Source organism: Chlorocebus sabaeus, chromosome 29, assembly GCF_047675955.1.
Source record: "Chlorocebus sabaeus isolate Y175 chromosome 29, mChlSab1.0.hap1, whole genome shotgun sequence".
Classification (NCBI taxonomy): domain Eukaryota; kingdom Metazoa; phylum Chordata; class Mammalia; order Primates; family Cercopithecidae; genus Chlorocebus; species Chlorocebus sabaeus.
In genome coordinates, this window is record NC_132932.1 from 7,029,061 (window position 1) to 7,045,585 (window position 16,525).

At 38.2% G+C, this 16,525-nt stretch overlaps 1 protein-coding gene across 10 annotated transcripts in view; it reads left to right on the forward strand.

Moving 5' to 3' along the window:
• The window catches only part of TTC23 (tetratricopeptide repeat domain 23), a 115,809-nt gene that overhangs the window by 41,799 nt on the left and 57,485 nt on the right, over positions 1 to 16,525 (forward strand). For all 10 annotated transcript variants that reach the window (XR_496885.3, XM_007990539.3, XM_007990542.3 and 7 more), the window contains exon 6: positions 9,585 to 9,762. Coding sequence is in view for 9 of the 10 variants with exons in the window: in XM_007990539.3 (XP_007988730.3) it covers positions 9,585 to 9,762 (178 nt within the window). In the remaining variant the exon portion in view is untranslated. The remainder of the gene's footprint in view (positions 1 to 9,584; positions 9,763 to 16,525) is intronic.

Sequence of the window (16,525 nt, forward strand, 5' to 3'; positions counted from 1 at the left end):
GTAACTCTTTTCTCATGTTGGCTATGGAAAATCCCATTTGTTACCTTTTGGGATTGGTTTCTCATCAGATTCTGATCAGCGATATTCCCATAAAGCCTTTCCTTTATACTGGTGCTCAGTATTCTTGCCAAATTCTAGAGCTTTTAAAAGGAAACTCTGTTGCCTTAGTAATACCAGAAATTACATTGTTTATTGCTTGTTAAAACAAGTCTCCATCCCTGTGAGATCTGAAACTTGTCCGCAGTGAGATAGTGTCTCCTCTTGTGCCCTGTAGAATTAGTGTGTATATATTTTCTTTCAATAAAATATGCCATGGCTTAAGTTGTGCACCTGCCAAATTAACATACTGCCACATTCTGTTATTCAAAATTTTCTGTCTTTTCATCTGTCTAGTGTATCTCTTAAGCTACCAAGTACATTGTGGGTACGCTAGATAATAAATCCTTAAAGCATCCCTGGCAGGTAGATAGAAATGGAAAGGAGAAAATATTGCTCTCTCAAACATTACATATGAGACAATGGAAACACACAAGATTACCCAAAATTAACTGATGCTTTAAGTAAGTTGTAGATGGATGTAAGACTATAATTTAGTTATTTCTTGATGTAGTACTCTCAATTCCTTTTTTATTAAATATATTATAAAACTACAGTAATTTTATTTTCCATTTTGCCTTTTCTTTTATGTGAATAATGTACTCACAATGAGCTTCAGAAGGCTCATTGTGAGTTGCATTAGCTTGATAGCCTCCATTTCTGGCTGTGTTAGTGCCAGGACCATGAAATAGCCTGCAACAGCAACCTTCAGTGAGGGGCAGGATGTGCTTCATTCTTTGTACAATTGCATGTTATATTCATCTTTTTAATAAAATATTTTAGGCACCTATATATGTAGTATTGTTATATAAATTTTGTAGTGTAAAGAATAGTATACACACTACTAAGCTTACAAAATCTATTTCTGATCAAAGAAAGCTTATTATACATTCTTCCCAATACCATTTTATTCCCATACATTATAGGCAATTATTATGCAGAAATTGGGTGTTTTTCATTCCTCTGAATGTTTTTGTACCTTTACTGTGTATATGTATAGCATATATATATATGTGTGTGTATATATGTATAAAATTTTCATATTTTTAAACTTTATATGTATGTTTCCTTCTGTAACTTCCTTTTTTCCCATTACATCTGTATTTTTGAGATCTATCTCTACCAACTGATACAATCCAGCTCTAGTCTTTTCATTTTAGACCTCCATATGGTGTTTAATTGTCTGACTTTCCCCTAATTTAATTGTCTGTTTTGATGAGGGTGAACATGTGAATTGTTTCCAATTTTTTACTACTATAAACACTACTTTCATGATCATTCTTATATAAGTCTCTTTGGGCACATATGCAGGATTATCTCTGAGGTATATTCCCAGGAGTAGAATTGTTTACTTGACAAGCATCTGCATCTTCAATTTTACTGGGTTTACCAAACGCTTTCTAACAATTTTTGCTTCCACCAGCAGGGTGTATAAATTGTTACTCAACATCCTCAGGCTTCTTATAGTTCTCAATTATATGGATGCAAAATTATATCTTATGGTTTATTTATTTATTTAATTTGAGATGGAGTCTCGCTCTGTCACCCAGGCTGGAGTGCAGTGGCATGATCTCAGCTCACTGCATCCTCCACCTCCTGGGTTCAAGCAATTCTCATGCCTCACCCTCCTGAGTAGGTGGGATTACAGGCACATGCCACCAAGCCAACTAATTTTTGTATTTTTATTTTTAGTAGAGATGGGGTTTCACCATAGCCAGGCTGGTCTCGAACTCCTGACCTCAAGTGATCCACCTGCCTCAACCTCCCCAGAGTGCTGGGATTACAGGTGTGAGACACCACACCTGGCCCTTATGGTTTCTTTAATTGAATCTTTCTGATAGGGAAGTTAAATATCTTTTTATATGTTTGCTAGACATTTGGAATTCTTGTTCTGTGAATTATCTATTCACATGTTTTGCTTATTTGCTATTGAGCTATTTGCATTTTTCCTAAAAATTGGTGGATAGTCTTCATATTTCTAGAAACAAGTTATTTGCTGTTTACATATGTTGTATGTACTTTAAATGTGTAGTTTGCCTTGATTTTTGATGCACAGGAGTTTTTATTTTTAATATGATCAATTTTACTTATGTTTTCTGTTCTTATTTGTATACATATTAGAAATCCTTCCCTACTCAAAGACACAGGGTTACTTTTCCATATGTCTTCTCTCAAACATATCAGTTTTTTATTTTTTAATTTAGGACTCCTAAACAGCCATTGGGGCAATGAAGAAATTAAGAATGAAATTAAAAATTTTCCTGAAACAAATGAAAATGGAAACATAACATACCAAAGCATATATAATACAGTAAAAGCAGTACTACGAGGGAAGTTTATAGCAATAAACACTTACCTCCAGAAAGTGGAAAACCTTCAAATAAACAGCCTAACAATGTGTCATAAGGAACTGGAAAATCAAGAGCAAACTAAACCTCAAATTCAGATTTAAAAAAATAATAAAAATCCAAGCACAAATAAATAAAATTGAGACTAAAAAAATTCAAAAGATAAATATAACAAAAAGTTTGTTTAAACGAAATCAACAAACCTTTACCAGACTAAGAAAAACAGAGAGAAGATCCAAATAAATAAAATCAGAGACACAAAAGAAGACAATACAACTGCTACCGCAGATATTTAAAGGATCATTAGAGACTATTATGAGCAACTATGTGTAATAAACTGGAAAACCTAGAATAAATGGATAAGTTCCTAGGCACATAAAACCTGTTACAATTGAACCATGAAGAAATCAGAAACTTGAATAAACCAATAAGTAACAGGATAGAAGCAATGATAGAATGTCTTCCATCAAAGAAAAGCCCAAGATCTGATGGCTTCAGTGCTAAATTCTACCACACATTTTAAGAAGAACTAATATCAATCCTACATAAACCGTTCCAGAAAATTGAAGAGGAAGCAGTACTGCCAAACTCATTCTATGAGAGCAGCAGTATCTCAATACCAAAACCAGATGAAGACACATCAAAAAAGAAAACTGTGGGCCAATATCTCTGATGAATATGGATGCAAAATCCTCAAACCAAATTTAGCTACACATTAAAAGGATCATTCATGTTGATCAAGTGGAATTCATCCCAGGGATGCAAGGATGGTTCAATATACACAAATCTGTAAATATGATACCTCACATCAACAAAATGAAAGACAAAAACCATATGATCATTTCAATAGATGCTGAAAAGGCATTTGATACAATTCAACATCCCTTCATGATAAAAACAAGGACTTAAAGGAACTTACTTAACTTACTTAAAGGAACATACCACAACGCAATAAAAGCCATATATGACAAACCCACAACTAGTATCATACAGAACAGCGAAAAACTGAAAGCCTTTCCTCTAAGATCTGGGACAAGACAAGGATGCCCACTTTTACCATTTTTATTCAACATAGTACAGAAAGCTCTAGCCCAAGAAGTTAGGCAAGAAAAAATAAATAAATGACATTCAAATTAGAAAGGAAGAATTCAAATTATCCTTGTTTGTAGATGATATGATCTTTTATTCAGGAAAACCTATAGATTCTACCAAAAAGCTATGAGAACTGATCAACAAATTCAGTAAAGTTGCAGGATACAAAATCAACATACAAAAATCAATAGCATTTCTGTATGCCAACAGCTAACAATCTGAAAAAAAAAAAAAAACCAAGACAGTAATCCCATTTACAATAGCTACAAAAAAAAATACGTAGCAACAAATAAGATAAAATAGTTAAGAATAAACTTAACCAAAAAAGAGGAAGATCTCTACAATGAAAACTATAAAACATTGATGACACAAAATGAAGAGGACATGCAAAAAGATTTCATGTTCATGGATGGAAGTGTCAATACTGTTGAAATGTGCATATGACCCAAAGCAATCTACAGATTTAATGCATTCTCAGAATATCAACTCTCATTATCAAAATGCCAATTACATTCTTCATTGAAATAGAAAAAAAAATCATAAAATTTGTGTGGAACCATGAAAGTCCCAAAAGAGTCAAAGAAATCCTGACCAAAAAGAACAAAGCTGGAGGCATCACATTATCTGACTTCACACTATACTACAGAGCTATAGTAACCAAAACAGCATGATTTGGTTACTATAGACATATAAAAATAGACACATAAACCAATGGAACAGAATAGAAACCCCAGAAATAAATTCATGCATTTACAGTCAACTCATTTTTGACAAAGGTGCCAAGAACATACACTGGGAGAAATATAGTGTCTTCAACAAGTGGTGCTGGGAAAACTGAATATCCATATGCATAAGAATGAAACTAGACCCCTAGCTCTTGCTATATGCAAAAATTGAATTATAATTCATTAAAGACTTAAATCTGGCCAGGAACTGGGGCACATGCCTGTAGTCCTAGCACTTTGGGAGGCCAAGGCAGGAAGATTGCTTGAGCACAGGAGTTCAAGACCAGCCTGGGCAACATGGTAAAACTCCATCTTTACAAACAAACAAAATTAGCCAGGTGCATATTAGTGTGCACCTATAGTCCCAGCTACTCTGGGGCCTAAGGTGGGAGAATCACTTGAGCCCAGGAGGTTGAGGCTGTAGTGAACCATGATCGCACCACTGCACTCCAGCCTGGGCCACAGAACAAGACCTGTCTAAAAAAAAGAAAAAGAAAAAAGAAAAACCTTACATCTAAGACTGAAACTCTGAAACTACTAGAAGAAAATATTGAGAAAACACTCCAGAAAATCGGTCGGGGCAAAGATTTCTTAAGGAAGACCTCAAAAACGTAGGCAACCAAAGCAAAAGTGGACAAATGGGAACACATCAAGCTAAAAGGCTTCTGCACAGCAAAGGAAACAATTAACGAAGTGAAGAAACAATCCACAGAATGTGTGAAAATATTTGCAAACTACCCATCTGTCAAGGGATTAATAACCAGAATAAATAAGGAGTTCAAACAACTCAATAGAAAAAGACAACCTGATTTTAAAATGAGCAAAAGATCTGAATAGACATTTCTCAAAAGAAGACATGCAAATGACCAACAAGTATGTGAAAACATACTCAGTATCACTGATGATCGGAGAAATGCAAATCAAAACTACAATGAGATATCGCGCCCCAATTAAAATGCCTTCTATCAAAAAGGCAGTAACGGATGCTGGTGAGGATGTGGAGAAAGGGCAACACTCATACACTGTTGGTGGGAATGCAAGTTAGTACAGCCACTATGGAGAATAGTGTGGAAGTTCCTCAGAAAACTAATAATAGAACTACCATGTGATCCAGCCATCTCATTACTTAGTATGTACCCCCCAAAAAGGAAATCAGTATATCAAAAGAAATATCTGCACTCCCATGTTTATTGCAGCACTATTCACAACAGCCAACCTAGGACTCAACCTAAGTGACAATCAGTAGATGAATGGATAAAGAAAATGTGGTAGATATACATAATGGGATATTACTTAGCCATTAAAAAAGAATGAAATCCTATCATTTGCAGCAAAATGGATGGAACTGGAGGGTATTATGTTAAGTGAAATAAGCCAGGCACAGAAAATATCACATTTTCACTCAAATGTGGGAGCTAAAAAGATTTAAAAAAAGAAAAAGAAAAATTGAACTCATGGAGATAGCAGAATGATGGTTACTACAGGCTTTGAAGGGTAGTAGGGAGCTGGAGATGAAGAGGGGAAAGCTATTGGGTATAAAAATATAGGTGATTAGTGGGAATAAGACCTAATGTTTGGTAGTACAATAAGTTGACTATAGTTAACAATATTTTATTGTATATTTTTAAATAACTAAAAGAATGGAACTGGAATGTTCCTAACACAACGAAATGATAAAAATGCTTGAGGTGATGGGTATGCTGATAACCCTGATTCAGTCATTAACTTTGTGTGCTTATATCAAAATTTTACGTATACCCCATACATGTATACAATTGTTATGTATCCATAATAATTAAAAAAAAATTTTTTTTAATTTGTCCTCTAATCCACTTGGAACTTTGGTGTATGTGGTGTGAGGGATCTCCTTTTATATATCGTTTGTTTTTATTTATGTGTTCTTACTTTTAGTGATGTGTATGTATTCTTATAAAAATTATTCTAGGCCGGGCGCGATGGCTCAAGCCTGTAATCCCAGCACTTTGGGAGGCCGAGACGGGCGGATCACGAAGTCAGGAGATCGAGACCATCCTGGCTAACCCGGTGAAACTCCGTCTCTACTAAAAAAATACAAAAAACTAGCAGGGCGAGGTGGCGGGCGCCTGTAGTCCCAGCTACTCGGGAGGCTGAGGCAGGAGAATGGCGTAAACCCGGGAGGTGGAGCTTGCAGTGAGCTGAGATCCGGCCACTGCACTCCAGCCCGGGAGACAGAGCGAGACTCTGTCTCAAAAAAAAAAAAAAAAAAAAAATTATTCTATTTTTTTAAAATTCAATTGGATAAGAAAATGCCCACCTCACTTGCACAATAGTTCCAATCAGTTTCTCTGATTTTGCCTATTATTTGGACTTTCCAAACTCTTCTATGGTTGGTGTTGGGGTGGAGCTGAAATCACAGTTGAGCCCATTTCAACATGGGAACAAACTGAGGCTGTTGCTTATGGTGTGCAGGTTGGGAGGAGGAGTAAAAGATATGATTATGTGTAGACATTTAATACTAATCTGTGTAATGTACTTCTGTCTGCAAAGCATTTTCATGGACATCTTATTCAATTCTCACAACAACCACTGTGTTTGGATGATGAAACCAAGATTCGAGACATTTTGTTCTTGTCCAAGCTTTGTCAACAAGGCTGCTCAGACTACAATTTGGGTTTTCTACTCCCGCGTACTTACAACTGATTTTCCTGCCTCTCATTTTCTGTTCTTTTCCATAACATTTTCTCTAAGAGTCAGGTATTTGAAGGATGACTTTTTGAGACCTGAAAAGGTGACCTGGTATTAACTTGGGATGATATGCTGTGCTTTTGGCTTAAGATAGTTAGTAGGTGGCTACAAGTTTTCCATGGTCTTCACCTATTAACAAACCCCCAAACACTTTTCTTTAGTGTCTTATCTCAGGAAAGAAGGAATGTTTGATATATCAATGAATACATGCCTTGTTGTTTTCTTTTTTGCTCACTTACGAGCTTGATTACTAAACTTTAAACACTGCTTTCTTTAAAAGCAGTTGCCCAGATGAAATTATCTTGGTGTTTGTACTTCCTTCATTTCTCTTCTGTGACTTTTACGGGCAGTCTGGGAAACAAAGGACCCATTCTTTACTTCAATGGCACACTGCATCATTATGAACATGAGACAGGAAAAAGATGAAGATTTTTTTCCTTCTCTCAAATATCCATGGCATCGTCTGAGTTCTCTAGGCTAAATTAGGTGGAAAAAAATCTGAAATCATTTTGGAAGTATGTAATTTTCTCTAGATTCTAGACCAGAGGTCAGCAAACTTTTTCCCTAAAAGCCCAGATAATAAATATTTCAGATATTGTAGGCCATATGGTCTCTGTGGCAACCAATGAACTGTGTCATATTTCAAAAGCAGCCATGGATGATATGTAAATGAATAGGCATGGCATTGTGCCAATAAAACTTTATTTATAAAAACAGCAGATTTGGCCCCCACACCGTAATTTGCTGACCCCCATTTTTAGTTATTTAAGCTTTGTCTACCACAGAATCTAAGTATTTGGCTAAGTGATTTCTTACCAACCATATGTTTCAGAGACTCTTCCTATCACCAAAGGTTCTAATGGGTTTTCTCTTCAAATATAAAGTATGATATTTACAAAACTAAGGATTACCCACTACATTCTAAGCTCCTTCAGCATCAGGAAGGAAGCCCACAGAAAGGATGCCCAGTATTACTGGGTCATCTATTAATCTTTTTCCTTCCCAGATTAGAGTTTCTACAAGCTATAGCCCTCCTTAGTCCCTGAATTCTTCCTGTGTTTTTAAACCTCTTCACAATTATAGAAGGTATCCAGATTCATAAACTGTTCACTCAGCATTTTATTCCACTGTGGCCATCTGGACCACAGATCCAAAAAGTATCTTTACTTCCAGCAGTTAATTCCTTTGGAGAGCAAAAATAGGTGTGAAAAATACCCAGTGGTTGAAATAATACCTTTTTTTTGGTAGTCTTTTAGTTTTCCCTTGGGCAGCTTGGGAATCACAAGGCCTTTTGATATTAAAAGTTCTAGTGTGGAGGGCAACATAGGAGGGATTATAAATTTTGCACATAAAATTTTTCCATGAAAGAAGACGTTCCTAATAGTCTTAACAAATATTCTGGAGAAGATTATTTTTAAATATGTGCTGTGTTTGCTAAAAAATATGTAGGCATACATTTTTTATATGAGAGATTCTTATTCTAAGAAGGTATAGAAATATTTTCCCACTGCCACCTTTACTTATAATTTCTAAATTGGCATTTTTATGATATAAAAGTAACACATTTTCATAGAATAAAATTTGGGATATTTAGAAAAGCACAAACAAGAAATGTAAAATTACAGTCTAACAGCTTAGAGGTAAGTATTGCTAACATAGCAATGGCTTTTGCCATCTTTCTGTGCATATGTGTACACGCAGATTAGACATAAAGTTTTCACATGCATGAGATGATATACAGAATATTTTGGAGCCTGATTTTTCACTGAAGTATATAGAATGGGTAAATTTCTGTGTCAATAAGTATGGATCAGCACTAATTTTCATGGCTACATGGCATTCCACAGTATAGACGTACTTACTGTAACCTGCTTGCATAGTCTCCTATTGCTGCATTTTAAGTGCTTTGGACTTTTCCACCATTATGGAGAATACTAAGATAAATGTTCTTGTATATATATCTTCTTGCCCTGCCAGAGTATCACTTCAAGATAAATTCCTAGAATTGGAATTAGCAAAATTGTATGTGTATATGTGTACATATATGTGTATGATTTGATATAAAAAAGTTTATGTCCAAACTATATTCTCCTCAGCAGTTAATGAGAGTGTTTCACATCCTCCCCAGTACTGGGAAATTTCTAAAATTTCTCAACAGATCAGTTATTATCATCTCAGCATCCCTTCCTTGATGATTGCTATCATTGTTTTGTGAAGCTTCTTCAGCAATTGTTTTGTGAAGCAAGGAAGCCCACAGAAAGGAAGCCCAGTATTACTGGGTCGCCTATTAATCTTTTTCCTTCCCAGATTATACCTACCTATATAGCACTTACTGTGTATTAGAGGTTATTCTAGGTGTTTTATGAATATCAATTAATTTAATCTTCATAATAACCCAATGAAGTGTGGGCACTGTTATCCTTAACTCACAAATGAGGAAACTGAGTGACTGGGCTGGTTCTTGGAGGAAAAGCTTAGTTAGCAAGGAAACGAACCTGGACACCAGGGATCAAAGAGTCACATCCCAACTACCAGCTCACCTATATTTTCAGTATTTTCTATTTTAATTATTAAATAAAATAATTCCTTTGTTTTTTAGGGTGTGTCAAGGTCAGAGAAAATCAAAAGAAGCTTTGTCCCACTATCAAGCAGCTTTGGAATATGTTGAGATCAGTAAAGGTGAAAAAAGTCATGAGTGTGTACCCATATTGAGAGAATTAGCAGGTGTAGAGCAAGCCCTGGGACTCCACGATGTATCCATTAACCACTTCCTCCAGGTAAGCTACAAGGTCCTGGCTACCAAAGCTGTTCTAGACCCAATGCTTTTCATAGACACAAGTGGCACAGCCGCTCTGAAAATGCCTGGCTTTGTCATTTGCTATAGATAAGGACAATACTTGGCCTAGAGTAGACGCTCAACAAGGGTGTTCTTATCAGATGGCCATGTGGGCAAGTGCTGATACTGGTCCCCTGTTAGTAGCTGCACAGACCACAAACAGCCTGAGATGCCCTAAAGGTGGTTTCTTTATCTTTTAGTATTTATTTAGAGAGTATGTTACCAAACTGATAAGGACTCCTTTTTTCTACATTCTAAAGTCTTCACCTGAAGCCACTTGGAGTTTTATCTGTTAGCTGCTAGTCTACTTTATAAGATTCCTCAGTGAGTGTGTCCATCAGAGTTCTCCAGAGAAATAGACCAATAGCATATGTACACACACACACACACACACACACACACACACACACAGAGAGAGAGATTTTTTGTTGTTGTTTTTGATTTTTTTTTTTTTTTTTTTGAGAGATACAGTTTCATCATGTTGCCCAGGCTGGTTTCAAACTCCTGGGTTCAAGTGATCCTCCTGCCTCAGCCTCCCAAAGTGCTGGGATTACAGGCATGAGCCACCAGTTCCGGTCTCTCTTAAGGAACTGACCCATGCAATTTAGGGGCTGGTAAGTCTGGAATCCACAGGACAGGCCGTCAGTCTGGAAACTCAGGAAGGATTTCTGTGTTGCAATCTTGAAGCAGAATTTCTTCTAGAAACCTCAGTTTTTCACTCTAGGTCTTCAACTGATTAGATGAGGGTCACCGATATTATCCATCTCCTTTAAAATCAATTGATTGTGAATATTAATCACATCTACAAAATACTGTGTATTCACTGCAACACCTAGACTAGCGTTTGACCAAACAATCTGGCCCCATAGCCTAGCCAAGTTCACATGTAAAATTAACCATAATAGTGAGTTTTATGTCTTTATATTGTATCATGCCAAAGGTACTTTTAAAAAAGTTTTTCTGATTATTTTTTCCTGTAAAAGTTTTAAGATACAGACCAATCTATTCTTGTTATTTGAAATGAGATACAGTGACAAGGTCCTGAGAGTATTTCATTAATATTTCTTATTTTAATTTGTCTGACAATTTATACTCCTACTCACAGTTTGTTAGAGTGCCCCTTTTTCTCACTTTATCTAGATTGTCTCTTTTAATCATGATTACCACCCCGTGACACATTATTATTTCCCATCTATAGATAAGGAAGCCAAGAATTAGAGAGGTTGAGTGATATGCCCAGGAGTACACACCCAATAAATGGCATGCTCTCATTCAAAACCAGTACTTTTTAGAAAGATTGTTCTGGCTGATTTGTAGAGAATGGATTGGGGAAGTTGCGCCAACCATAGAACTGGACCACTTAGGAAGCTACTGAGGTAGCCAAACGTAAGAATGATGGTAGCTTGAACTAGGATGAAGATAGTGGGGATGAAGAGAAGTAGATGGATGTAGGAAAGATTTAGGAGGCAGAATTGATAGGACATAGAGATTGATTGGATGTGGGGGAGAGAAGGAAGGGAGGAGTCATGGATGACTCCCAGGTTTCTGGCATGGACTGCTGAGTAGATGTTTGTGCCATTTCTGCCAGGGAACTGGTGTGTGACTGGGTGATGGAGAGATGGCAAGCTGTGTTTTAGATGATGAGTTTGAGATGCCTGTGAGGCATACAAGTGGAAATGGCAATAGGCAGTTAGATAATCGGGGCTGGTGCTCAGAATATAGGTCAGAAAGTTATCCGCTTACACGTAGTGATTGCCCTGGGAGAGGATGAGATCACCTAGGGAGAGTTGATGGAGGGAGAAAAGAACCAATGACAGATTCTTGAGAAATTTCAGTATTCACGACTGAAGTAAAGAAGGATTACCTAGCAAATGAAACAGAGAAAGATTGCCAGGAAAACAGGGAGGAAAAGGAAAAATGAAAGTGGTGTCCTCTGTCCCTTTCTTTTCTTCTTTTTCTTTTTTTTTTTTTTTTGAGTGGAGTCTCACTCTGTTGCCCAGGCTGAAGTGCAGGCGCGATCTGGGTTCACTGCAACCTCCACCTCCTGGGTTTAAGCGATTCTCCTGCCTCAGCCTCCTAAGTAGCTGGGATTACAGGCGCCCACCACCATGCCCAGCTAATTTTTGTATTTTTAGTAGAGACGATGTTTTACCATGTTGGCCAGGCTGGTTGTGAACTCCTTACTCGATCTCCTGACCTCATGATCCACCCACCTTGGCCTCCCAAAGTGCTGGGATTACAGACGTAAGCCACTGCGCCTGGCCTCCCTCCTTTTTGATACCTTTCACTGTTTTGGAGGACATGGAATTCCAGAGAGGATAAATAAGTTTGTAAAGAGCTTAGCACAGTGCCTGATACATAGTGCTAAATTTGGATGTTTTTAATTTTCTCTTTCCTTTTATGTTATTTTTCTTTTCTTTTTCTTTCATTGATGACTTTGTTGAGGTGAATACCGGGGTGATGATTAGAACAGAAACCAGACCAGGCACGGTGGTTCACATCTGTAATCCCAGCACTTTGGGAGGCCAAGGCAGGCGGATCATAAGGTCAGGAGATCAAGACCATCCTGGCTAACACAGTGAAACCCCGTCTCTACTAAAAATACAAAAAATTAGCCGGGCATGATGGTGGGAGCCTGTAGTCCCAGCTACTCGGGAGGCTGAGGCAGGAGAATGGCATGAGCCTGGGAGGTGGAGCTTGCAGTGAGCTGAGATTGCGCCACTGCACTCCAGCCTGGGCAACAGAGCAAGACTCCGTCTCAAAAACAAAACAAAAGAACAGAAACCAGATTATATAGCAGGTGAGATGTGAGAGACCAAAGATAGCAAGTATAGTTGGCAGTTACAAAAAGTACTGAGATGTTTTTGGGGGAAGACAAGCCTAGACAAGAGGGCAGAGCACATGATAAGGTCTGAAGGTTAGACAAAGCTTGACACATTCAGGGAGCTATAAGAAGCTCCCTCTGCCTGGGCAGTGGGAATGGCAAAGGCAGTAGACGGGTATCATTTAGTAGATGTTGAAAGTCATGTTAAGGAATTTGAGCTTCCTCTTAAGGGCAGATGAAGGTTTTCAGGCAGGGAGATGGGCATCATCAGATTATCATTCTGGAGGGACCACTCTGCGGTATGGAGAATGGACTGGATGGTAGTGAGATAAGCAGGGGGATAACTCACAGATGATGACTGCAGCAGTTCAGGTTGGGGGTGAGACAGCCCATACTCAGGTGGTGGTGGTGAAAATGGAGAGGCATGGACAGATCTGAGAGATATGTGGGGAGTAGATGTGACAGGCCTGGGGGTTATGCAGATCTCGAGGAGGAGTCCAGCTTTACACCCGGTTTCTGGCCTAGGTCACTGTGGCTCATGGCAACATTTACTTAGCATAGGAACACTGGCAGGTTTACAATTTTTTGTTAGTATCAATAACTGTAAATATTCTTATACAAAAACCTTGTATAGTTTCTTGAATTATTTCCGGGGGTAAATGTCCAGAAATTAAACTAGTAGGAGGAAGTTCATATGGATTCATATTAACATTCTGCCACAGAATTGTTTTTGATGTACCTTGCCACCGGCAGTTTTTTTTTTTGTTCTTAAATGAAGCAGTTTTGTACCAACCATGCCAGCTTTTTACATTATTTTACTCTCATTTTACAGAATAGAGTCTCAAATATACTTTAATTTTTTTTCTTAACCCATATCTCTCAAACTTTTTTTTTCTTTCTTTTTTTTTTGAGACAGAGTCTCACTCTGGAGTACAGTGGCACGATCTTGGCTCTCTGCAACCTTCGCCTCCTGGGTTCAAGGGATTCTCCTACCTCAGCCTCCTGAGTAGCTGGGATTACAGGCATGCGCCACCGTGCCCGGCTGTTTTGTATTTGTAGTAGAGACAGGGTTTCACCATGTTGGGCAGGCTGGTCTCGAACTCCTGAACTCAAGAGATCCCCCCGCCTCAGCCTCCCAACAAACTTTTTAATAGGCTTTTTTCTTTTAAGCAGTTTTAGGTTCACAGCAAAATTGAGTGTCATGTACAAAGATATAGCCCCTGCCTGCCACCCCCATGCATACCCTCCCTCACCAGAGTCATACATTTGTTATAATTGATGGGCCTACATTGACACATCATTATCACCTAAAGTCCATAGTTTACATTCAGGTTCACTCTTGGCATTGTACATTCTATGGGTTTGCACAAACTTACAGCATCATGTATTTACTATTATAGTATCACATAGAGTGGCTTCACTGCCCTAAAAATCTTCCATGCTCTGCCTATTCATCTCTCCTTCCCCCTAAACTCTGGCAACAACTAGTTTTGTAAGAAACCACCAAACGGCCTTCCAAAATGGCTATACCATTTACATTCCCACCAGCAATGAATGAGAGTTTCTGCCGCTCCATATCCTTGATATCCATCAAGTATCCAAGCCAGTACTTATGTTTTCAGTGTCCTGGATTTAGGCCAGTCTAATGGGTGTGTAGTGGTATCTCATGGTTCTTTTAATTTGTATTTCCCTGGTGATATATGATATGGGGCATCTTTCCATGGGCTTATTTGTCATCTGTATATCTTCTTTGGTGAGATGTCAAAGTTACTGGCCCATTTTTAAAATAAATTTGTTTATTTTCTTATTGTTGAGTTTTTAAGAGTTCTTTGTATATTTGGGGTAACAGTCCTTAATTCAATATGTCTTTTGTAAGATTTTCTACCAGTCTGTGGCGTTTAATTCTCTTGACAATGTCTTTTGCAGAGCAGAAATTTTTAATTTTAATGAAATCCAGCTTATCATTTCTGTCGTTCATGGATTGTGCCTTTGGTGATACATCTAAAAAATCATCACCAAGTCCAAGGTCATCTAGATTTTCTCCTGTGTCATGTTCTAGGAGTTTTATAGTTTTATAGTGTTGTTTTGTTTTGGTTTTGGTTTTTTTGTTTTTGTTTTTGTTTTGAGATGGAGTTTTACTCTTGTTTCCCAGGCCAGAGTGCAGTGGTGCAATCTCGTCTCACCAACCTCCGCCTCCCAGATTCAAGCGATTGTCCTGCCTTATCCTCCCTAGTAGCTGGGATTACAGGCATGTGCCACCATGCCCAGCTCATTTTGTATTTTTAGTAGAGGCAGGGTTTCTTGGTGTTGGTCAGGCTGGCCTTGACCTCCCAACCTCAGGTGATCCACCTACCTCCCAAAGTGCTGGGATTACAGGTGTGAGCCACTGCGCCCAACTAGTTTTTATTTTACATTTAGGTCTATAACACATTTTTAGTTTTTTTTTGTGAAGGGTGTAAGGTCTGTATCTGAATTCTATTTTTTTTTTCTTTGCACGTAGATGTCTAATTTTTCCAGCATGGTTTGTTGAAATAACTATCTTTTCTTCATTGTATTGCCTTTGCTCCTTTGCCAAAAATCAGTGGACTATATTTATGTGTGTCTATTTCTGGGCTCTCTATTCTGTTCCATGATCTCTGTCTTTTCTTTGGCCACTACCACACTGTCTTAATTACTGTAGCTTTATTGTAAGTCTTCAAGTTGGGTAGTATCAGCCCTCCAATTTTGTTCTTTTCCTTCCATATTTCATTGGCTATTCTGGATCTTTTGCCTCTGCATACAAACTTTAGAATCAGTTTGTCAATATCCACAAAATAACTTCCTGGGATTTTTATTAGGATTGCATTGAATCTGGATATCAAGTTGGGAAGAATTCACATCTTGACAACATTGAGTCTTCCTATCCAATTTCTAGAAGTTGTTCTCTAAATTTTTCATGACTAAATCCAGATCTATCCTCAACATCTCAGCTATCAGTTTCTAAAGTTCAAAACTTTAATAGAATTTTAAAATTTTCTTTTTTTTTTTTTTTTGAGATAGTGTCTTGCTGTTGCTACCCAGGCTGGAGTGCAGTAGCGTGATCTCAGCTCACTGAAATCTCCACCTCCCAGGTTCAAGTGATTCTCCTGCGTCAGCCTCCCAAGTAGCTAGGATTACAGGCCCCCGCCACCACACCCAACTAATTTTTGTGTCTTTGAGTAGAGATGGGGTTTCACCATGTTGGCCAGGATGGTCTTGAACTCTTGACCTTAAGTGATATGACTGCCTCGGCCTCCCAAAGTTCTGGGATTATAGGTGTGAGCCACTGTGCCCAGCACAAACTTTAAAACTTTCACAAGTTCAAAAAAAAGGTCTCAGCTACAGGTTTCTCAAGTTCATGGAAAGACTTCAGTGATTGTGTTAGTCCATTGTCATGCTGCTGATAAAGACATACCCAAGACTGGGCAATTTACAAAAGAAAGAGGTTTAATTGGACTGACAGTTCCACGTGGCTGGGGAAGCCTCACAATCATGGCAGAAGGCAAGGAGGAGCAAGTCATGTCATATGTGGATGGCAGCAGGCAAACAGATTGGTCAGGGAAACTCCCCCTTATGATCCTGTCAGATCTCATGAGACTTACTATCACAAGAACAGCATGGGAAAGACCCACCCCTCTGATTCAATTATCTCCCACCAGATCCCTCCCACAACACTTGGGAATTATGGGAACTACAACATGAGATTTGAGTGGAGTCACAGAGCCAAACCATATCATTGTGCCCCTGGCCTCTCCAAAATCTAGTGTCTTCACATTTCAAAACCAATCATGCCTTCCCAGCAGTCCTCCAAAGTCTCACCTCATTTCAGCATTAGCTCAAAAGTCCACGGTGCAAAGTCTTA